Below are 24,637 nucleotides of genomic sequence, written 5' to 3' on the forward strand. Positions count from 1 at the left end.
ACCGGTTGCCTCCAGGATTATGTAGATCTGAGCCTACTTTTGGACCAATTTTTCTAGAATTGAGGGTCCTTTTAAGGAAGTGTATCAGCAGAACATTCCAGTTTTTCACATCTATAAGATACCCCTGAATATAAGCCTCTTTATTTGTGTCTAGTCGCAGAACTTAAAACAATAACTTGTGTCACCTACATCAGATATTCTAGATAGTTATAGAAAATCCTGGGAAAGTCAGAAGCTTTTTTTCCCCCTAGAAATATGCCCTCAGAGTTGTGATCCTTATGCAGGAGGCAGGGCTTAAAAATGAACACTTGTGTGTAAGTGGAATTGGCAGAATAATGTTCTGTTCCGCTTCAGTAGAGGGTTACGTGATGCGTTTTCAGCTTGACTAGGAGGAGTGTAGGGAAGCCTGCCCAGTGTGGAGGTGATGTTTTCTGCAAATGATAACAACTTAAGCAATTTTCAGTCATTTGGAAGGATTAGGTTCCATTTACTATTTGATAAGTGAAACATTTTATTTCTTCTGGAGGTAAGTCACTAGAACTGCATATTTTTGAGAGGACTTGGGGAAGATTTTGTGTGAAATATGAGAAACTGCAGCACTTGCTTTGCTTGTTTCTTACTTTGAATTTCTGATGCATAGAGGTGAGTCATCTTTGATGGTGGCAGCTGCAGAGGGAGGATGTTTTGAAGTGATGTGTGACAAAATCTGGAATCAAAACCAAAATGGAGATGTTTTGCATCTTGGGAGGATGAAACAATTGTGAAATGTAGTAGTTAGCACTGGAATTATGTACAACACTTCATCAGTTTCCAAGAAGAAATACAAACTTTCTCACCATAAACTAATATAGTACTTGCACAGGTCCTTTTAGAAATATAGGTAGCCAGGACCAGAAAAGGGCTTGGAAAAAATACTGTTAACACTGATCACAAGAGAAGGAAGAAAGTTGGCCTGAAACTTTTGACTCACAGGAACATACTGAAGTCTCAAGGGAAGATGGAGTCAGAGCCATATCTGAAACCTGAACTTGTAGATTCATTTTTGCCTAGGGAGCTGGTAGAAAATATAGTAAGCATCCTGTTCTGTGGTATAGCTGTGAAATGGTGAGATGCTGTTTCAAGTTGTTAGGAGAAGTTGTGGATGCCCCATCCCTGGAAGTGTTCAAGGCCAGGTTGGATGGGGCCCTGAGCAACCTGATCTAGTAGAAGATGTCCCTGCCCATGGCAGGGCTTGGAACTATATGTTCTTTAGATTCCTTCTCAGCCAAACCTTTCTATGAAAATTGTGAATATGTTTGATATTCAACAAACATACATGCTATTTATGTGGCTATATGTGTTTTAAGGAGTAATAATTATATAAAGCAGCTAGTGTGGATTCTGCAGCCTTTTCAATTCAGTTACACATAGGGAAAGCCAGTCCTAGTAGTGGAATATGGAAAGTAGAAAATATGCCATCAAGCAGAAATAATCTTGCAATAGAGTAGCTGGCATCTAACTTGAATTCAGTTATTTGATTCCATTAAATCATTAAGTTAGTGGAACAAAGTATGCTATGTTTTTTGGACAAATGCTCATTCTAAAATTTAAGATAACATCTGGACATTGACAGAAGGATATGAGTGAGTTTTATCAAGAAAATGTTAGTGAACTGTACTGAAAGGGCACATATTGCAGCATAAAACTGGAAATGGTTAGATGTTTGTGGAGCATAGTTTATATACCAATGGTCTTGCTAAAGTTTCTAGAATGAGGTCTTAGCCTTCCAGCTCCATGTCAGAGTATTTATTAAGGGACCTGTGGATACCTATTCAACATCAGGTAAGACTTGATTGCCAGATACATAAAGGAATCAAACTTAACTGATTATTAAAATTCTTTTAAAGGGTCTAAGAAGTCCTCAGGAGAGTGTTAATGACCTCAGTCCTATTGAAAACTTACGGATTCCTACTAAGGTATGATTCAACATCCCTCCCCTCCCACTCCCTTTGTTTTTAGTTTTTAATTTTATAGTTAAATGACATTTTGTTGTGTCTTCTTTTCTTCCTTAACACCAGGTTTACTGTTGGGGGTTTTTTTCAGTTTTATTTCCTGCTGAAGATCTTTTAGAGTGTTTTAATGAAAGGATTAAGAGCTGTGAGACAAATCAGTTCACCAACTGCAAATGAATTTGCATGAAATTTTTTTCTTGAAACTTTTCAGTTGTCACTGGATGCTGATCTTAATATTATTTTGGTTTCTTGCTGGAGTTGATTAAAAAAAAAAGAAGAACAAAGAAAAATGCCTTTTTGAGTTTTACTTTGGAAGGTAGATGCTGTATGGATGGCCTGTATAATTCCAGTCTTAAAATTTAGTTTCTTCATAAGTAAGTAAGTATATTTTATAATTTCATAGTTTAATCTTCAGCATATAATAATGCTGAATAATAATCTTCTTGAATGCTGAATAATATTCTTCAGCACATAATTGACTTCATGTTCTACTTTAAAAGTTAGCTCTTTATATTAGCAATAGTTTTTGTCATTTTTTTGGGTCTTACTATTTAAATGAAGCCTGCTCACTGTCATTTCACAAGTCATGCTGAGTAATCTATGTGTGAGGGTACAATTGTCACAAAAATTGGCTGTTCCTTATTCCCTGTCGATCTGAGGGGAGGATTCACAAGACTTCTGTGGTTGTTGTCTATTATTTTCTATGAATTTGGTCTTTACCTTTAACCAATAAGAAACTTAACTTACTGACTTGAATTTAGATGACTTATTTTACAATAGTTAAAAAAAACAAACTGAAAGACCCCTTGTGTTTCTTTGTCTAAGTACTCTGTTGTATGTAGCTTGTGCTGAGGCAGATCAGAAAATTAGCATTGCTGAATATTTCAAAAATCAGGTAAGAGTCTCTGAATTGGTACATCATACTTTGTGAAACAGTGGCCAATATATTGATATCAAAGAGCAAAATTATTCAGTTGCAGCAATGTTGAAAAACCTGTCACATCTCCATCGCTTAAATTTCACAATTGCAGATTCCTGCCACTCCCTGAGCAACCAGTTTTTTGCCAAGTTGGCTCTCCAGGTAAAAGTAGATGTAGGGTATCTTGGCTAGATTTCCATTCTGTAATGGTTTGATGTTATATGTCTGAGAAGTCTACACTGTGTAGCAATAACTGTTTTTATTTAACTCTTGAATCATTAAAGTCTCAAGCTGTTTTGATGACAGAATGGTTATGATGCTGCACTTTCATTGTCACACTTCCACATTCATATTGGTATCTCCAGACTGATTTAGGGCAAATGATACTAAAAACTTCAAAAGCTGCATTAAAGCTATACAGAAAAATACAGAATGAAAGGCTGTAAGGTCAGCATTAATTAGGGCCAGTATGAATTACTGGTAAAAGGACAAGCCATTGGTTGGATAACCCTAGGTACAAACTCATGTTTTTTGCACATTTTTTGAGATGAGGAACTATCACTAGTTTGGGCGTCAAATGGGAAATATGGAGGACAGGAAGAAGAATCTGCTGACATTCCATCCCCTGAGAGCAAAGCCAGCAAAATGTTTTGGGTCTTGATATCTGAAAGTTGTTGATTTGCTGACTGTTGGCTGACTGTGGCCAGCATGATGAAGTGATGACCGTACTCCTCAATTTTTTATTTTCAGGCAATGAAATTGTTAGGCAGTTGGACATTTTAGTGAGTACTTGAGTGTATTCACTCACATTAGCTGGTACTCCAATAAGTCCTGCAACTATTTTGAAGAAGTTCAGTTTCTTATCATATGAAGGCAAATCACCAGCAAACTTGCTTTGCTTGTTAATACAGACTCATGCAGCCAATTCACTCACATAGGGAAATATCTCAGTAGGAAGTAAGTGTATAATAGTTTGAGTCTGATAAAGTCTCATAAAGTAGAGAAGCCAAATCTGAACTGCAAGGCTGGATATAACAGGTTGCCCAAAGAAGTTGTGGATGCCCCATCCCTGGCAGTGTTCAAGGCCAGCTTGGATGGAACTCTGAGCAACCTGGTCTAGTGAAAGGTGTCCATGACAGGAGAGAGTTGGAGCTAGATGATCTTCAAGATCCCTTCCATCATTCTCTGATGATTCTTTGATGATTCTGATATCTAGAAGAGAAAGTCATCTGTAGAAGGACATAATATCTATTTTGACTGAGATACCTTACTTCATTGGCATACCCTTATTACCCAGGGAAACTAATTCGTTTTGAACCATTCTGTTATTGTTGTTTCCCAAGCTGATAACAGTTTTGTTAGCAGATTTTGTCACAAAAGGCTGAGGTCGGTATTTTGCATGCTTAAATTCAAGTGTGTTGGATTAATGGTGAATTGACTTTGAATTAGGTTATGTTATTTTGATGATAATCAGCTCATATGCAATATACAGATATTATTTGACTTTGTAGCTTATCATGGTAAATAACACTGATATTTTTTAAAAATGTTTTTCCTGTAGGTATAGGAACATGTGTTTCTATTTCCCAAGCAATAGCTGAGTGCTTTTCATGAGTGCATTAAGTAGCAGTGTGGCTAACATATGTTCTATGGATAGAACATATCCAACTTTGTTGTTCTCTCCATTAAAGAGAGTTGTTTTCAAAGTATAATGTTTGTTTTGGTAGAGTGGGAGCTTTTTAGTAGGTACTCTCTACACATATTGAACAAGGGAAGATCAGAAGGAAGTTCTGAGCATTTTGTACAAAAGATAGGGAATACCACAAACTCTTCTGTGGTATTTCCTTCCCTAGCTGGGGAAGGGGGAGGGAGGAGCAGGGAGGAAAAGCAAAATAAATTTATCAGTATAGTTATACATTGTATTTACTGATATTATAGACATTAATTGTTATATAAAACATATAGAGAAATATTAGATTGTTATATATATAGTTATATATGTATATTGTTATATTGAATATATACTGTTATAGTATAATATAATATGTATACAATAGATTAGATTCTAGATAAAAGTTCTTCACCCAAGGGGGGTTGAGCACTGGAACAGCTCTCCAGAGAAGTGGTCACACCACCAAGCCTGACAGAGTTCAAGAAGCATTTGAACAATGCTCTCAGGCACATGGTGTGACTTTTGGGGATGGTCCTGCACAGGGCCAGGAGCTGGATTTGATGATTCTTGTGGGTCCATTCAAACTCAGTGTATTCTGTGATTATAAAACAAATATAATCTCTAAATATATCTTTGTGTATAGATAGAATTCAAAGATTGTGTTTGCATGTGTGTATACAGATACATATATAGATGCTTTAATACTTTTATTTCACAGTGGTACAGTGTTGCAGTATAGCTGCTGATTGAATCTGTTGAGCACGGCCCTCATCCTGTTATTTAGGTTTGGATTTTAGCACAGTTGTTATCCATGTTCAGAATGGAGGGACATAAATCAGCAGCATATTCATTGGTGTATTTTTGGTTCATGACAGAAAGGGGGGCTGTGTCCAAATCAGTATAGTGCAGACTTCGCCCCTGGTAATCTCCAGATAAAAGTGCATAGGCTGTTGCTGAACTTCATCTTTTAACTAGATTAGAAACTGTTTAGAATTTTTTTTCTCTGAGTAGTATCAGTTAACTTTTTTCAATGTCTTCATTTCCCAGTCTTTTAGGTGATAGTGACTGGAGTGCAGAAAGTGTTTGCTTCTACTCCTTACAAGTAATGCTTCATTCAACAGAGCAATATTGGTTTTGCTGCTACAGGCAACATAGCATACAAGGAGAGTGGGAGTGTGATGCACTGGGAAATAGCTGGGTAGACATCTAAAACTTGCTGAACTGCATTTCAGATGAGTGCGCAATGAGATGACTCTTCTGAAATACATTTCAAGGAATTGCCACAGGCTTCTAGACTGTAAACTCCTATTTCCATAGAACAGAAAGACAAAATTATGTGAGATGTGTGTGGATGCAAGCAGTGTTTTATTTAGCAATGGCTTCTTCGAGCACGCAAAGCTGTCAGACTTCTGTTTCCTTCTTTCTTTTCCTTCCCAGCTGCTGTCTTTCACAGATCTATTTAGGTGACATAATGAGAGAGGCCTGCTGCTGAAGGTTGCACTAGTGGTAACCTGACAGGATAAATTGTTTTTCTATGAAAGTATGATCCCAAAGTACTGGGGGGAAAAAAGGTCCAATTGGCACCACAAGTGACATGAGTTTTAGGTAGGAGGTGAGGCCTCTTGCTGAATAGAACTGTGGGAAAATGAGTAGCCTGTGAAACAGTATCTACCAGGCTGTGTTGGCCCATTATTGATTGGAGAGCTCCTACTGCTGAATGCATATGTTAACCTGGACAGGTAGATTGAAGTGAAGGTTGTGGGGTCCACCTTGCCAGTATGCTGCTCTTCCTGACCTCCTGTGTATCTAATTAATTCTGTTTAGCAATGGCAAAGTTGTCTGCAAGGGTATTATCATGAGATCCCTGCTGTCACAATTTTTAACAGGTTTTTCTGTTCAGAATAAGCACTTGGAATTGCTGAATTAACATAAAATGTAAAATGTTAAATGTGTTTTAATGCTGACATTTTTTCTTTTTAAGGAAGATACTTATATGACAATAGCTAGACAAGTTTTGGGGTGGAAAAATACCTTGAGGGATTTAATAGAGCTTCTCTCTTTCCTTCTACTGTACCAAGTCCACAGAACTAAACCGGCCCTTTGCCAAGACCTCAGAAACTGTGGACTTATTTCTACATAGTAAAATTGGTTTTGCATATCTGATTGAAAGGATGAGGAAAATAGAATGTCAGCAAATAAACTTTAGCTAGGGATAGTTGCCTCCTTTAGTGGTGAGTGAAAGATTTGCCTTCACTGTGTTGATTATTTCAAACTGCTGGAGCGTGATGTGCTGAAAGCTGCAGGTTATCGTGGCAGAAAGTCTGGTGTCAGATCATGTAATTTATGGGGAAGCTAAAGTTAATCCTGGAGAGTTATAACTAGACTGCTTTTCTAGAAAAAAATTAACAAGGTAAAGAAAAACCTTATCATTTAATAAATATTTTTCTGAGTAGTGTTTTGCAAGAAAGACTCAGATGAGTGATCTTTCTGAGACAGAATAAAATGGTTTCTTAGCAATTTTCTTAGGTACTCCAACATCAAATCCAGAATATGTGTCCATAATGGCTTTCTTAATGCATCTTTAGCAGATGTAAATCACCACTGACCTATGGTATTGAGATATTTTTTCCCCAACATGGCAAGGTATCAGTAGTCCAGAATTTTAAATGATCCTAAGCATTTCTTCTTTGGTTAGGAAACAGCCATGCAGGAGCTTGTAGGCAAATATTGATGATAAATTCAGTTATTCCAATTTCAGTGGTTCAGTCGGCCCTGTTGCCTGTCTTGGATAATTTTTAATTTTAGTTTCATGTAGCTAAAACTCAATGTACTGTAAGATGTGAAACTGATTTACAGTGGGGTGTACATTACAAAGCTATAATTACAGCTGTCTAACGATATAACTGTATTATTTCCTTGTTTCTCTCGGTCGGTCGGTGCAGTTCATGTCCTTTCTCTGGCTGGGCGTGGGTTGCTGCGTTCACCTGCGCTGCTGGCAGTGACTGCATCAGGTGTTTCAGAGGGAGATCGGAGGCGCCTGGGCGGGAGAAGGCGGCTGCTCGAGGGCTTCTCTCCGGATCCCCGCTGTCTCCGCGATGGTTTTTCTCCCGTTCCCCGCTGCCCCATCCCGGCTCGGAGCCTCCCGGCTGCGGCCTGGCCCGCGGCCCAGCGGGGGCGCCCGAGCACCGCCGGCGGCCGCGCCCGGGGCCTCCCTGCGGCCTCGCGTGTGGCCGCTCGGGGACGTCAGATGTGCTTGAAACCCGTTTTTCTCTGTATCGGAGTCGTTGCTTTTTACTTCCCCACCGCTTCACCTTCTTCTTCTTTTCCTTTTTCCCCCCTCTTTTTTTTTTTAAATCTTGTGAGACGTATTTCAGAGCAGCAGCGGTTCCTTTGATGCTCTTCCAAGCCGCCCACTTGTGAGCCCTCGGCTGCCTCTTACTGCGGGGAAGCAGCGCCTTGCTGTGTCTTGAAAGGGTCACTTTGCCTCGGAACGTCTGCACATTGACCTTTTCTCAGCTGACGTGCTAAATAAGCAAATGAGTGGCTATTCAGTCATTTAATCTAAAATTGGATACCCCACTGGTGAAATAAACCTTTGAGCTCTTTGTGATGAAAATACCAGCACCTTGCCCCACTGGACTAGCTCAGCACTGCTGGGTGGCTCAGGGTCATTATGGGACTCTTCTGGATTGCTTCACCAGAATTTAATTTCATTATCAAGCAATTTGATCCATTTTATCTTTACTTTTGATGAAAGAATATTCTAATACTTCTCCCTTTTGAGTCTCTGATAAAGGGTTTTTCATTCTTTTTGAATGAATGACATCCAGGAGAGGGCCAGTGTTAGTTGCAATGTCCAGTGCAGCAGGAAGGGGAGGGTCAGGCTGAGTCCTTGGTTTGCTTCAGCCACTGGAAGCATCTGGGTTGTTGGGGAGACCTTCCAGAGAAGATTGTGACAGCAAAGAGGGGGATGCTTATCTCCAGAATATTAGCTTTCAGAAGGCTGACAGCACATCTCTGCTTAGACCACTGTGCTAAAATCTGAGAGCTGTTAATCTTGTGCAAAGAAGGCAGATCTGTTCTGATTTTACCTGAAGAAATCAGGTATTTAATGGCATGTCTTTTATTTCAGTGGATGTGTGGGCTGAACTGAAAAGTTATCCATTTGTAATGACACTGTCTACTTGTCATTTACAAAGAGGGCTCTTCTGTTTTAAAAAAATCAAGGTTTTTTTGTTTTGGTTTTGTGCAATTTTTTTTTCCTTCTGGAGAAATAGTCTGCCAGTTTATTTTTAGTTTATTATGAAAATTTCTAAAGGTGAGGAGGAAAAAACTGAACTCAACATGCACTTGGTGCCATAAATCAATGAAGAAATGTTGAAGTGGGCTGCAACATTGAAGTCTTACCCTATGCTTTTTGAAAAGTTTTAAATATCTTGCTCTCCCTAATGGGAAATGCAAGCCTCAGTGTACTGTACTTCATGTATTATGCCATTGCTTCTTGTGCTAATGTTGGAAGTGGCTTTTGGAAGATGTAAGTTTTGTTAAAAGGTCATTCTTCCTGGGATGTGTTATTACATAATGGAAATTCTTATTTGTTTTGTGCAGGAGGAGCTCCGAGAACTACGTGAAGAACCACCTGATCCTCAGGCACAACAGGAAATAATTAACAGCATTGAAGAAGTTTATTTTTCCAATGACTCCTTTGATATTGTGAAGTATGAGTTAGAGGTAAGCTGTCATCTGGAAAGAAAAAATGGTAACATAACAAAAAATGAAGACCAAAAGTTTGCTTGTTTCAATAAGCTATTTTCTGTTTCTTAGATCTTGTATGAATACAATACTGTACTCCCCTAGGTTATTTTGCAGTTGTGTGCAACTTCTAGCATAGAGTATTGGTGCATATATATAGTATATAGTGTCTTCTTTTAATGTAGTAGAATATGCTAACAGGCATTTTGTAATTTAAACTGAAGTGAAAAAGTCAAGATAGCTGAGGAAACGAATCTGTTCTATATTTTGTGTATTTTTTTAGCAAACTGACAGAGACAATAATTTCTGTGATGGGGTTGTTGTGTGTATACATATATGATGTAAAATAAAGTAACTTTGAGGTAATTATAATACCACATGAGGCAATTATGATCATATGTTGTATATTTTAACACTGATTGATTTCAGTATCCATCATTTGAAAAAATGGATTAATTCTGCAAATTAGATTACAGAAGCCACAAGAATGTTTCTTTAATGAAACTGAATGCCTAGCTAATGCTGTGTGTGAGTTAACAACCTTTAATTTCTTACTGATTTTAATTTATTATTTAAATACAGAGGCTTCCTCCAGTACTTAGTCTTCAAGAACTGGAAGAGTACAGAGACAAACTAAAACAACAGCAAGCTGCTGTAAGTAAAAGTTTTTTCCTCTGTACCCTTACACAATTTGCTGTCTTGTCTGTAAGTCTAGCAAGAAGTGTAACTGAAAAAAATTTGATTTCTTAACACATTAGATACTAAGTATTTTTTTTAACGTCATGTTGTGTGCCTTTATAGTGGAAAATCATCACTAAATCATACAATTGTATGAAATCATGGAAGTAAATCTTAGTGTTAAGTATTGTAACAAAGAGCAAATGTGCTAACTATTTCTTTAGAAACTTGACTATTTGAATATTTATCTTGTAATGTTCAACACAGTGCTGAAGAGTGGAGTAATATCTCTTTGAGGGATTTCTGGCAATGTAAGACATAAAATGTTTTGAAAACTCTCCTTGAAGGTGCTATTTTCTCTTTTCATTTGCCAATATGTTAATTGTTCACAAGGGTTTTTAGTGAACACTGATACAGAGTTATTATGAAATGTAATGAGTAGTAACTACGAGGAATGAGGAGAAATCAGAATTGCAGTGTTTGAAAGGTGCTTGTTATGTTGCAGACTCTTAAATTTTCTATTCATGTATTAATTGTTGTTCCATTAATCTTTTGAGATGAATAACATGGTACAGGAAACGAATCTGTTAACTGTGGCATTTGGAGAGTATCTGCAAGTAAAATAGAAGTAATAATCCTAATTCATGTCTTCAAATGAATGAAATGTACAGGAGAATCTTGCATTGTTAACAATACATAAACTGAGTGCCTTCTGCCTTAAATTGCTTTCCCCTTAATATACCTATGAAGTTTTTTTTAAAGATTAGTGAGAAGTTGAGGAAATGAATATTCTGTGTTTCTCACCAAGATTTCTAGAAAAAGAAGCTGGAATTGAGTGAGAGGTAGTAGCTTTTTTTGTGTGTTTGTGTGGTGGTGGGTTTTTTTTTTTTTAATTTTAAGAGGACATCTGGTGGTGACCTTATTTTGCAAGGAAGTGCTCTTAAGACTGAGACAACTTCAGTGAGATATGCTGCATAATCCTGATATGTGTTATCAATGTCTTGGCCATTATTTGCTTGCAGGATGGGAACTGGCTGCAGGTGAGGAAGTAGTTTCAGGGCATGGCTGCTGCCATGAAACATTTGGACTGAAAAGTGCATGCAGCTAATGAATAATAATAGAGAACTGAGCACAAGGCTTCCAGTAAATATGGCCAGATGTGTCTTTCTTTTAGAATACAAACAGGTAAAAACTGTCAAAGCCAAAACTTTTGACAAGAAACATGTGCCTTGTTCTTCCCTCACCAACTTTCCCCAGTCAGGATTGGTCCTTGCTTGTTTCTTCCTTAATTTAGTCAAATTTGAGTTGTATAATTTCCTCAAGGAGGAAATAATTCCTTCCTATACCAGTGTTTCTGGTATAGGAAGGGATTATTTCCTCCTTAAGTGTGTGCCAAAGTGCTAAAATTTCTTAAATGCTGTATTTCATGTCCTTATGTCATATTTTCAGGTAGAGTGTGAGAGACTGTGGCATATTTGCTTCTTGTGTCTCAGCTGTTATCCATTTATCTTGTGATAGGTCATTTAGAGAACTGTCTGCCTTAAAGGACGTTAGTGTCTTTCATGGAAAACAAAACTGCAGAATGTTGTGTGTTGTTAGTTCAGTCCTAAAAATATTTTAATGGTGAATAGATTATTAGATAGAGGATTCAAGAGGCCTGTTGACATATTACACAATGTCTCTGCTTTTGCAAAAAACGAAATACTGCCTTTCTCACTTCAGTGTCTGTACCCACTGCTGGCAGAGGAATTCACTATAATAGTTTGGAGATAATACCAACTTCTAAATTTCTCTAATGCAAAGCACTTATATAAGTGAATTACAGGTACTAGAGCTTCGATCTTTACTGAATTACTTCTTTTGCACAGCTGATCTTGGTCATCCTGTTGTTTTCAGGGTCACTATTGACTTTTCTGTAGTTTTCTCAGTAGTTTTCCATTCCACTGGAAAGATCCCAACTTGCTCAAATATTGTTTAATGTATGTGTCATAACAGCTTTAATTTGTAATTGTCTTGTTACAGACAGTTTGGATTAGAAAGGCTTTTTAGTTGTATGTCTGCTAGACTTCATTTTAATTAGTAGTCTAATATCCTTAGCTATGTTGTTTTTTCTTCAGGAGATGAAATATTTTTTACTGATGTGATTAAGAAAGAGAATTTTTTTTTTTCCCTACAGCAAATATTGTTGGCAGGCATTGATAACCATGGTCACATTCGGTGCTAGCAGCTGCAGTTCAGGATTCCAAGACTTAACACAGCACAATTGTATGGAAGGTGCCAGAAAGGATGTGACAGTTGGGAAATAAACGAAGTAACTGGGGATAGTATGGCTCATCTGAGAGCTTGGAACCTCAGAAAGAAAAGTAGTATCACTAAGTACTGGGAAAGAAAAAAAAGTACCTGTGGCAGATGCTTGTCAGTGTTGAGGTCGTTATTATTCAAGGATAACTGAGGACTTGCAGAACAAAAAGAGTGTAAAAACTGAAAAGAAATGTATCTTCTATTCACGTGTACTGCGTGAACATTGCTTAACAGTACTAGAGCATTGAATAACTAGCAGGTCTATCCATATTCTAAAGCTTTTTACAGCTGCAGGACTAGTATGAAGAATATGTTGAAAAAGGAAGGTGGAAATTTCACAGTGCATAGATTGTGGAGTGAACAAAATTTCTTAAGAGCCCCAGGGTCATGTAGGCTTATTAATAGCCTATCCTGACCCCACCTCTCTCTGGAGTGGTTCTTCTGCTGTCCTGCAGAGGAAAGATTTATTGCTTATGGAACAACTAAAAGGTTAAGAACAACTGAACAGTTTTAAAATTGCTCTGTGGTTCTGGCCTGCTTTTGATATGGAAGGAGGAAAGCATTGCTGGGTATATGCCCCTTGTCCACATTGCCCTGTGATGACATTGGAATACTTCAAAGACCATTTATGTGCAAGTGCTCTTCCAGAGGATGGGAATTGAGCTGATGGAGCCAATATAAGATTGTTACAGGAATGCTGATTGAAGAGCTCGAATTTGTGCTATTTTTAGGCAAACATAGCAGTCAAGCAGTCAAGTTTACAAAAACCTCTTTGTTTCTCTTTGTCAGTAGTTCATTGTGGGATGGCTGTCATAGCCAGTTTTATTTTATTTCCATTTCTGGGAGTATTGCTCCCCCAAAACAATATAGAGCAATACCAATAATTTCTTTGTCATGTATGAAACCCTTTCCTTAATATTTTTAGTCCCCGATGAAAAACAAAACTAAATACACTATTCTCAGCTGGCATTTATAAGACTGTTACTATTGGATTTCTTTTGAAGTGTTCATGGACAAGAGATTGATCAAGGTAGCAATGCCCAGTTTTTAAATTCAATACAGACAGCAGCTCTCAGAAGTGTTGGACTTAGAATTATACTCAGAGCAATGGAGAAAATTTTTAAATATACATAGTCTGTGTTCTAAAGGAAGGGTATAATATGTAGAGGATGCATATTAATTTTGACATAGTTTTATTTTAGTGCAGTATCAGTCTCAAAGGTAGGTGTCCTTGTGGTAAATGTGTTGTGGTTTAACTCTAGATGGCAATGAAGTATCAGGCAGCCTCTCCTCACTTCTCCACAAGTGGGTTAGGGGGGAGAATGGGAGGATAAAAGTGAAAAAGCTTATGGGTTGAGATAAAGGTAGATAATGCAGAAAAAATAGCTAAAAAATAGGTAATTCTTAGCTAATTTCTTTAGCTAAGAAATATCTAAAAGATAGGTAACCTAATAAAAGGTTTTGCTTCACAAAAGCAAGTGAAGCAAAACAGGGAAATAATTCACTGCTTTTCATGGGCAGGCAGCTGTTCACCCTTCTCCAGGAGAGCAGAGCTCTGTCATGTGTGGCATTTATTTGTGAAGACAAATGCCATCACTCTGAGCATCCTTCGCTTCCTTCTTCTCCCCAGACTGTATATGCTGATCATGACACTGTACATTTAGGATATTCTGTGGGTCAGTTGGGGTCAGCTGTCTCAGCCATGTCCCCTCTCAAAGGTCTGTGCACCCCCAGCCCACTTGCTGGTGAGGTGGTTTGAGGAGTAGAAAAGGCCTTGATTCTCTGCAGGCACTGCTCAGCTGAAACACCTCTGTGTTATCAAAACTGATTTCAGGCCAAGTACTTTGGAGAAAATGAAATACCCCAGCCCAAGCCAGTACACTATACTATATCATTGACTTAAATTTGTACTCTAGCAATAGCATGAGCAAAATGTAAACACTTGCAGTGCCCCAAATTATTTCTATTTGCTTTTCTAGCACGTTCCTTAACAAGCAGAGAGTTAAATGAGTAGTCTAAAAATGCCCACCAATTGCTAGATAGACTTCTGAACATTTCTCTTATCTTGGTTCTAAGGAAAACAGATAATTTAAACAATTTTTTATATGTTGTTGTGGAATATTTATTAATAAATTTGAAAAATACAGAATTTAATGGTAGAGAATCATAAGCTTGTAGAAGTTTAGTATGGGCATGGCCTACATAATTGAGATTGCTATGTATCATGTGGAGTGTTCTTCTTTTTAAGGTATCTAAGAAAGTTGCAGATTTAATCCTTGAAAAACAGCCTGCATATGTCGAGGTAAGACAACTAACACTTTTCAAGAATAAACTGCTCAATTTTGTGCTGTTATAATGCTGCAGTTGTGTCGTTATGGTGATTTGTAGTAGGGGTGCTAATGCCTGGTTGAAACCAGCTATTTTTGTATGCTAAAACTCTGTCTCTGTAGTGAAAACCAATGGTGTATTGAGTTGAAAGTCCTTAAAGTGATAAAGGTTTTGTAATATGATCATTTTACAAGGCCTTCTGAAGAGTTCAGAAATCAGGAATTCACAGGCTTGACTAATACCTGTAATGGACTTGGAGCAGGAGCTGCTTTGTTGCCCCTGTTTAGAAGTGGTGTCACATCTTTTTCCGTAAGAGAAAGCAGTAGTGATCTTTCTTAAGATCCCTCATCTGCCGCTAATCGCAGGCAGTTGTGAGAATCACAGAGTCACAGAATATGTCCTGTTGGAAGGGACCCACTAGGATCATCAAGTTCAACATGAGCCTGGCAGTAATGTCCAAACAGTTCTGCAAAGTGAAAATGGTGATTGTTATTAAGTTAGCCTGAGAATGATCCTGTGATGAATAGTTCTGTTTGTGTACAGCACCTTACATCACCATTGTTGTACTGGTGATTATGGCACTTCTTTGGGCAAGAAGCTGGAGAGAATATGGAAGAAAAAAGATGGCTTCCTGGCTATTAACCTATGGTAGATGTCATGGAGCTGCAATCATTTTCTTCTTATCCAGAGGACACAACATCCTTTTTGTTCTCTTGTTCTTATGGGCAGTGCATCCAGCCTTAGTGAAGTTGCCATCTGAGTTCTGGCATCATTGCCTGGGGAAAGGAGTGCTGCTGTTTTAAGAACGATGGGAGGGGGGGGGGGGGGGGGGGGGGTTAGAAATGACCATTGCTTGCATCATCTCCTGCAATAGCAGGTGGAAGAAAACGGCTGTAACAGTAAAGTTGTTTCAGTTTTAGTTAAAGGGGTGATGAGGTGGGAGGCTATTGCAGAAGGAGGCTGGTAAGTGCTACTGTACAGTAAGTGCTACTGGTTGAGTCTTCACAAGATAGCGTAGAAGGGAGAGAAAGGGTAATTGTATGGTATAAAAATATTCTGGTACTTTTTCACTGTTACGTGGGTTTGAAATTGATAGTTTTGAGTGAGTGCAGCTTTTCCTGAATCCAGCAGCTTCACTTTGAAAACCTCTCACTGCATAATGGAATTGCAGCAAATGTTCTTGCATTTTGCTGTGTAATGCTAATGTTCCTTTTGCAGACATCTTAGTGAAGTGAACCTGTTTCATACCTAGAAGTGCTTTCAGATATTCCAAAAGGACAGTTAAAAATCTATTGTGCCAGTAAAAACCTTTAAAACCTTTTGTTAAATGCTTTTGTGCCTGATTAAGTCAATAATCCTTCAGTGTTACTTAGGGATGCAGGCCTGCACAGAGTTATTCTTGTCAGTAGACTTATTGGAGATTTCTGGTGGGCATTATAGGTCTCACCTTCCCACTGATTCGTGAAATGAACCTCCTGCTGTGCTGCGTGAACTTGTAATGGCAGCTCCAGTTCAGTGTTCAACTACAGTAACAAATCATTATAAGACCCCAAAATGCAGTTTAACACATCTTCTGGACACATTTTCGCTGTGCAAGTGTACTTTAGGGATATCATGGTTTGAAGCCCATGCCTAGTGTGAAGTACTGGTCTGGCAGGCACTCCTGTGGCCCCAAGAGGCATGGCACAGACACAGGGCAAGGGCAAGAACAGTTTTCTGTTCTTGGAAGAAAGACATGCTTTAGGAGCAACCAGTGGGTGAAAGACTGTTTCTGAGAAGAGAAAAATTTTATTCAGCCCTAAATGGTGGGCAGAAGACTCCCTCTTTGGAAATATTTAGTCTGCACTCTCTCCCCATTCCTCTCCATCCAGTTGTATTCAAAGGAGAGATTTTACCTTGCAAGAAGCAGGACTGGAGTGGAGTAGCTCCTTCTTGTGTGTGTTTCCTCATGAACAAGGGAAAAATGGCTTTTTGAATAGCTCTGGTATTTGCAAAGTATGCTTTTAGAGGGAAGTAGGTATTGAGGAAAGTAATCTTTGAGTTTGGTTTCTTTTTTGCATATCAGCAACTAGGCTGTCATTTATGAGAAAGCAACACTGGTAACATAAAGGAACAGGTTGTGGTGGAAGATGCAGCTTAGTGATTTGGAGACTGACCAGGAGCTGATCTAAAACTGAACTGAACTTTGAACTCATTTTTACTTGTCATGTTATTAGAGTTAGATGAGTTTTCAAAGTGAAAATCTCCCTTCTCATGGAAGGCACTTGATACATTTTGAAATGATGAGCAGAATTAAAAAATAAAATAAACCTCCCCCACCAAAGAAAAACCAACCCCCAAAAAACCAAAATTCCCCGCAAACAAACAAACAAACAAAACTCTTTTTCTGTAGCCTGAGGAGAGAATGCACTTTTCTGCAGAGCTGTTCTAACAAAAGAAATCCTAATAGTTATATTAAAATTAATTTTTTTTAATTTATTTTTTTCAATTAGTTGAGATTATGCTAGGCACTTCACTAAGCCAAAATCAAGCTAAATTCAGGTCACCTCTGCTGAAGAGTTTTCAGCTGAAAGTCAACAGGATACAATTAACATTCATTATGATGTGACATCTATTAAATTGGTAGAACACAAGTGCTTCTAAACAAGAAAATGGTGTGTGAAACAGCATTTTCTGTTTTTTGTTCTGCTGCTCTCTGGCATATTAATGCAAATTAAGCCCTGTGCTTCTATTCCTGAAGCTTGGATCATTCTGTTGTAATGCATTGATGGTATAGAAATTCTTAGGCTAAATGTGCAATATATGAATGTAGAGGGTCCCACTGCAATGAAAACAGATTTCAGCTATCTTATCTTCAAAAGAGAATTGTATTTCAAAATATAGTTTATAATAATGTTACATTGCAGTACTTAGTGTATATAAAATGATGAAACAAATAATATATGAAGTAACTCCACAAAGTCATTATAACATCTCAAGAGAAATGTATTAATCAGTAGTCTTCACTGGTGTGTAACTTGTGTATTTGTTTAACTTGTATATTTGTTTACCCTGTTGTCTCTCTGTAGGAGCTTGAACGTGTTACATCATTGCAGAGTGGCCTTCAGCTAGCAGCGGTTATTTGCACAAATGGAAGAAGGTATCTTGCTTAAGGAACTGCAGAGATTGAAAGTGGGGCAGTATTTAACAGGAAATCTGTAAACCCAGGAAGTTTGCTTGCTGATGATATTTCCTGCTCATGTGCTGAATGCTATTAGCAGTAGTAGTTAGAGATACTGAAACAGTTGCAAACTCTTGCAGCTCTCACTTTTGCAATTGGTAGTTCTCTTTGAAACAGTGGTGTATCTTTGGAGATACACCACTGATCCTCAGACAAGTGCAGAAGGGAGGATGTACCTTCTTGGGTGTCTGTTGGTACAGTCTCATTTTCTTAGTTCCCCTAACAATGCTGACAAACTTATCTACCATGTATTTTGTTGGACTTGTTAGAATTGATTAGAAGTAAGTTTTATTTTATGAATTGTTGAGGATTATATTAATTTTTACCTTGCAGACACCTGAATATAGCAAAGGAAGGGTTCACACAAACTAGTTTGGGGCTCCTTGCAAATCAGAGGAAACGACAGTTGCTTATTGGACTGCTGAAATCTCTGAGAACAATAAAAACACTGGTAAGTACAGTTGGTTTTGTTCAGTGACAAATATGTTTCTTAATTTCTTCATAGTAATGACTGGATTTTTTTTTTTTTGCTTTTTTTTTAGCAAAGAACTGATGTGCGTTTGAGTGAGATGTTGGAGGTAAGTTCCTACTAGACTGGTATAATTTGAAACTATTCTAAGCCTACATTTGTCAGTCATCTTAATTTTTGTCTTGCAAACAGGGTGTGTGCATGGGATGAAATTATGCTTTAGTTCTTCTTTTAAACTGGGAAAAGCTTCATATCAAATTAGGTAGCCCTGCTGCCAGGGGAGAGTATTTTTTATCAAAAACTCATTCCCGCCGTTACATCTGGGCACCAAAGCTTGAGTTAGTTCAGTAAAAATGTTGTGGAGTCTTCACTTATCCCTGCTCTCAACTTATACCTCTTTTCTTTAGCTTGATATTTGGGGAAAAATAAGAAGATAAGATTTAGCTGATTGTTGATAAGCTGGGTCTGGATAAAGAATTTCTATTGATATATTACTATACAAATTTATACGTGGGCTCCCTGCTTAGTATTTCATTTGTAAATGTAGCAGCCTTCTGTCCTTCTTCATTGCATTGGCTTTTTAATTGAATTCTAGAAAACATTGCAACATGCAGGCAATGACAGTGAAAATTCTGCTGCTATTATGTATACTGGCTCAAAATGCAGTAGATACTGCACAGAGCAAAATAGGATCTTGTCTTAAGGTGATGAATTGTATGAAAGAAAGCCTCAGGATTTTATTGACAGCTATAGTACTTGGAGTGTAACAATTTCGACTTGCAAGTTTGCCAAATATTTACAGCTAATACTGGATGGAATGTCATGATGACAATCCCAGTTATTAAATTTGGAAATTGAATCTTAATAGTTTCAGCTTTCAAGATTCTGAGAATTTAATTCTATCTTGAGTAAGTCACCTTGTGTCAGCAAACTTTCTTACTCTTTACCAGGCAAAACTGTACTCATTTTCAGGTGGCATAAAGGCTTTCTGCTCAGTAAGCCCTGTACTTAGCTTTTAATTTCTGTGCTGTGTTTTGCTACCCAGGAAATTAACTCTTCACTGCCTACTGGCAGGAATTGTCCTGAGGAGGTGTGGTTGTTGCATTCACACACAGACCCTAATGTCTGATTACCATAATTGGTCAGTGATTTTTAAGGGCTGGAATTGCTGTTTTGGCAGAGTGCAGTTGTAGAGCTGTGCTCAGTGTCTGCTCCCAGTAAGTTATCCCAGCTACTGGCCCATTTATTTTCTGTAATTCTAAAAGTTGGTAGGTTGGAATATGCATGGGAGCTATTAGCAGCCACTCTGAGAAGAGCATTTTGAAAGGGTTCCCAATTAAAAAAAGACCTGGAATGAATTTATGGTAGCTTACAGGGCTGAGCTGCATCTATAATATGTTAGTAATATATCTTATGCAAGCAGGCTTTCTGATTTGAGCCCTGTTGGACTTAATGGAGCAAGTGCCAGGTTTCTAGTGGAGAGAGATATAAAGACCTAAAAATGCTCTTTAGACCAGTGTGCTCTTCTGTTTTCATCTAATGGATAATGTATTTGGGGTTTTTTTTTGTGTTTTTTAGTTAAATTTGATCTGCATTAGAACATTGCTGTTAAAACCAATTTCATTTCAGAACCTCCTCTATGATAATAGCTGAATATAAATTACCCTTGCGTTTTTGCTCTTCAATCAATGTCTGCAATTCCAGTAACTACTTTGCATTTGAGCTCTCTAAAGCATGTAATATAACAGATGTAATTATGACAAAAGCCAGAAGCTCTTAGCTATTAAAGAGGGATTCTCTTCTTCCAAGATTCCTTCTGGTCTCATGTCTAATAGAACACCAGAACAATAGGTATATCCGAGGCAGTGCCCACGTCTTGTTGGTAGGATCCCTGGGTTTTACATTTTTGTGTGTACATTTTTGTTTTGTCCTGACATCCTCATAATACTTCCTGATTGAGCTGTCTACCTATTGGATATTCTTCTTATATATTAGGACAATGCATTCTTAGTGTGTTGTTTGTTTCCTGAGGCCTTCTGTGAGTCAGTTGTGTTGAAGCTAATTTCTAATGAGCTGGATGTGTCGATTTAAATAGTGTTTATTTGGGCATAATGTTGGGAGTGTCTTCCTTGTCTCCTTTTATGTTTTATAAACGATGGGAATAGCCTGCCAGTGCCTGAATTAACCTTTTTCCATGCTCATGAATAGATTACTGGGAAGATGTTAGTTGTTTTGTAATAAAAACTTTGTAATGTATTTTTTTATGTATGGATAAGGAAGCAGTACAGCAAGTTGTTTGCATAAGGTAATGTCATGTAATACCTAGTGTTTCTCAGATGTTGCTAATTCTAAACTATCTGCACGTTAAGTGCTGCAGTAGACCTTCACTCTTTAACTTTACTGTATAGACAGAAGAAGCAAAATACTTTATTCCTAATGTTTATACATAAGCATGCGAGAAAAATGGGTATTGCACTGTTGCTTCAGATGAGCTTTCAATTGTATTTTATCCTAAGGAAGAGGATTATCCAGGAGCTATTCAACTATGCTTGGAATGCCAGAAAGCTGCCAGCACTTTCAAACACTACAGTTGTATAAGGTAGGGTGACATTGCACAGATGTCAGCTTTTATATGATTTTATTTGTGATCATTGATTCTCATTCTCTAAAGAAAGTTTAATTGAGAAGTAATTTCCAGCTTAGAAAAGTAAAATTGAGGCAGTTGTATAAGTGTAAGTATCCTCTGTAGTTTCCCACCTCCCTCTACCACAATTAACCAGTCTTCAGTAATAACAGCACATAATCAATGTTTAGACTATGTAATTGTTTTGTATCTGTTGTAATATGTTAGCCGGTAAAGTTTCAACTTAAAGTGAATTATAACTGTGCTGCAGCCTCCCACCTAGAGATACCTGAGCTGAGTTTTTAATGAGAAGTTTCTATTCTGGAATTAATTTGCTTATAGCAAGATGGCTCCTGCAGGATAACTTAGCCTGATCCTTGTCAATGAAATTAGCAAGTGCAGAGTTTCATGCTGACATGAAGAAATTGCTTTCAGAACTGAAACTAATACAAATATCTGCAGTTTCTAACTTAAAAAGACTTAATATTTCCATTGCTTTAAAAAAAAAAAATAAATAGCAGGAAATGCTCATAAACTCCAGCAGGAGATGCAGTAACATCAGATTATTATGGAGGTCCTTCTGTTTGCATGTGGAGAAAGAATAAAGAAATGTTGGCTACACTCTTTACTGTTTAATGGCGGTTGTTTTTGATGCCTTTTTTTTCTATTTAAACTTTTTTTGCAGGGTGTTGTACCCAATTTATCTAACGGAAACAAAAAAGGAGGGCTATGGGTGTATCATTTAAATGTAGAGAACTAAGCAGAGATGCTAGAATCTGTCTTTTGATAATTAATGTAGGCCCCTAAGGAGAAGATTCACAGCACAGAGGGAAGTTGTCTAAAATCAGATATGGTGATTATTTAATGAAAACTGTGCTTTCTGTGTAAGAAGAGAGTATCCTGCCTATTTCTTTTCGATTGCTGCTGTTCTGAAATTTTTAAAGCTGGTTGTTGCAAAGGTGCAGTGGTGCCTTTCTTTGTCCTAAATAGTTTCTCTTATGGTAGCTGTTTTTGTTAATTTTTTTATACCAACTTTTAAATTTTTTTCAGAGGAAGACTAAATTCGCTTTTTCTGATAGCATTTCTGTAAGGGGTTCCTGAGCAACAAATAAAAATTACTGTAGTTTGCAAAGACTTGACAGCCCTGACCCTTCTGGGTATGTTGTGGTGTAGACCAGAGCGCCAAATCAAAACACTTAAAGCAAGTTCCTTGGGGGTTGGGAATGTCTTTGAATTTTTGGTTAAATCCTAGCATGATGGAGTCTTGTCTAGGCCCTCTTAACACTGTTGCATTATAAACCTAGAATAATCTACCTTTCAACATACAGCAACAGCAGCTTAGCGGTTTATGATGAATTGCTATGTTGTGGCTCAGCAGTAGGGTTTTTGGAAATAAGAAATGGTCTGAAATGTTTATATAATCAGTAATTTTATTCTAAACATTTTTTCCGTTCATCTATAGTGAGTTAAATTCAAAACTGCAAGACACCTTGGAACAAATAGAGGTAAGAATTATTATACTGATGTTCAGTATATGCTAATATTTAACTACTAAGTATGTGCTAGTATTTAATCTCTAAGTACTAGAGCTTTCTACTAAAATGCTAGCAATTATAGAATGTGTACATTTCTTTCAAATACTCTCTTTGGATGCTGTAGCCATTGCTGTTCATGTAGACTTTAGTGCTCTAATCAACCTAAATGCTCTATAATATGTTATGACCCAGTTTACTAGTTGTGCTCACTGCAAGTGGTAGAGCAGTCAAATTAAAGGAAGTCACATAACATTTGAAGTATTGAATTTCTAAACAGTTGTGAAAATTAATAGCAAGCCAGTAGGTTTGGATAAGCTGTACAAGAGATCACAGTTTCACAGGAAATTGTAGAGATCAGCAAACTGAAACTGCTGGATAGGACTGTGCTAAGCTGCAGGAAGTAAGACTTGAATAGCTGTGAAGGATGAGACTAAGGTTGGTTTAAGTTGGTAGATAATATCACAAAAGCAAAGAATGTAAAATGTAAAGTGTCTTCCTGGAAACTTGTCGGGGTCTCTCTAGCTGGTCAGAGTGACCCCGAGAAAAGTTCAAAAGTCTCTTTTCCCAGCCCAGTGCTTGAAGGAGTCAGGAATCTTAATTTCTTGGTCTCAAGGGTGTTTATTGTATCTTATCTATAAAATTCTTTCTCCTGCCCAGCTGAGGTCCGTTCAGCAGGACAGTCAGAGGCACTCTGCCTGCCCCCAGGGCGGTGTTATCTTTATATACTACAAACTACGTGTACAATATTTACAATTATTTTCCAATACCTATCATCTATATTAGACAGTGAGCTTCTACTCTAAGCCGATCTAAAAGTGCCAACATCACCAGTGATGATGGAGGTAGAGAAGAAGAAGAAGAAAGGCTAGACACGCCCAAAACCCTCCATCTTGTCCCCAGAAACCTCTATACCAAAAATCCTAAAACATGTATATTTACACCCTGTACTTTATTTTTTTCAGTATCTAAGCTGCTGTGGCCTTAATCTCTTCATGTAAAGGTGGCAGTTTGCTCCATGGTTCGTAATGAACCCGCAGGTGTTCTGGGCTGTGTGCCAGGGTCTCCGAGCCCCCTGGCAAGAGTCCCGGAAACTCCGGACTCCCAAAGGGATGTCCTGTGTTCCGACAGAAACTGGTGGAAAAAAAAAGGGAATGCTTTGAACTCCACTACTAGGTAGTTTTGAGCTGGAACTTGGCAAGCTTTTTGTGGGAAGTCTAGCAATGTAGGTATGTATAATGTGTGTGTGATGCATGTAATGCCTACACATGTAATGTTTAGCAGGAACCTGAATCAGCTATTTGAGCAGCTGTGTACACCTGTTGTCATATGCTCTTCAGAAAGTCAGACTAGCACATATTTTATCATACCTTGTTATTTAATTCCCTGTGAAATTAAAATTTGTCAGTTTCCTTCAGTTACGTCTTTGTACATCAGCTTTTATGCAAGGGGTTTTTTTGTTCCTTTAGTCTTTCTCTGACAGTGCTTTATTCAGAGCATGACTAGTTCACAAAAACTGGTGGAATGACTGTTTTCTTATCACTCTAACATGGGCCATGTGAGAGTGAGCATTCATTTTTCCCTTGTGAGCAAATACTGATATTGCTTAAAAGGAGACATGCATTTTTACTTCCTTCAGTAACAGCTTTGAAGAGCCAATTCTGATCTTATCAAAATACCATAAAATGTGCCATATTGGTTGGTGAAAGCAATTCACAGCTAGCTAAATAATCACGTTCAAGATTTTTATTTATTACTTGTGCATTTATAAAAATATCTTACTTTCTTTCTGTGAAAGTATCTTATTTTTTACTGGAGTTATTCCTGTGCATATGGAAGAAACATCATGTGGTCATGAAACATGAAGTCATCCTGGGGTCCATGGAGTATTGCTGAAAAATACATGGTCTAATTAATATACAATAATATTCTGCTAGTTAGGAAATTCATAATGAGTCTTTTCAGTAGTTGAGTGCCTCTACTTGAGTGCATTTCTTTTTTCCTTTTCAAAATATTTTTTAAATTTAAGTTTTAATATAGGTCTTACTTTTATACAAAGTTACATATAATGATGGCTTTTACAAATACAAGACGGCTTTAGTGGAAGGAACTATTGAAAAGTGTAACAGAAAACATTAATGTTCTCTGTTTA

At 37.6% G+C, this 24,637-nt stretch overlaps 1 protein-coding gene across 2 annotated transcripts in view; it reads left to right on the forward strand.

Annotated features, from left to right (window-relative positions):
- VPS50 (VPS50 subunit of EARP/GARPII complex) overlaps nucleotides 1-24,637 on the forward strand; it is a 78,831-nt gene that overhangs the window by 626 nt on the left and 53,568 nt on the right. The window contains exons 2-10 of one of the 2 annotated variants that reach the window (XM_059843296.1): nucleotides 1,887-1,955; nucleotides 9,191-9,313; nucleotides 9,917-9,988; nucleotides 14,562-14,615; nucleotides 17,710-17,780; nucleotides 18,195-18,312; nucleotides 18,404-18,439; nucleotides 20,847-20,929; nucleotides 22,416-22,458. In XM_059843296.1, coding sequence (XP_059699279.1) covers nucleotides 1,887-1,955; nucleotides 9,191-9,313; nucleotides 9,917-9,988; nucleotides 14,562-14,615; nucleotides 17,710-17,780; nucleotides 18,195-18,312; nucleotides 18,404-18,439; nucleotides 20,847-20,929; nucleotides 22,416-22,458 — 669 coding nt within the window. Of the gene's footprint in view, nucleotides 1-1,886; nucleotides 1,956-9,190; nucleotides 9,314-9,916; nucleotides 9,989-14,561; nucleotides 14,616-17,709; nucleotides 17,781-17,897; nucleotides 18,056-18,194; nucleotides 18,313-18,403; nucleotides 18,440-20,846; nucleotides 20,930-22,415; nucleotides 22,459-24,637 lie in introns of those variants that run through there. The other variant, XM_059843301.1, reaches the window with a different exon arrangement.

Source organism: Haemorhous mexicanus, chromosome 1 (genome assembly GCF_027477595.1).
Source record: "Haemorhous mexicanus isolate bHaeMex1 chromosome 1, bHaeMex1.pri, whole genome shotgun sequence".
Taxonomy (NCBI): domain Eukaryota; kingdom Metazoa; phylum Chordata; class Aves; order Passeriformes; family Fringillidae; genus Haemorhous; species Haemorhous mexicanus.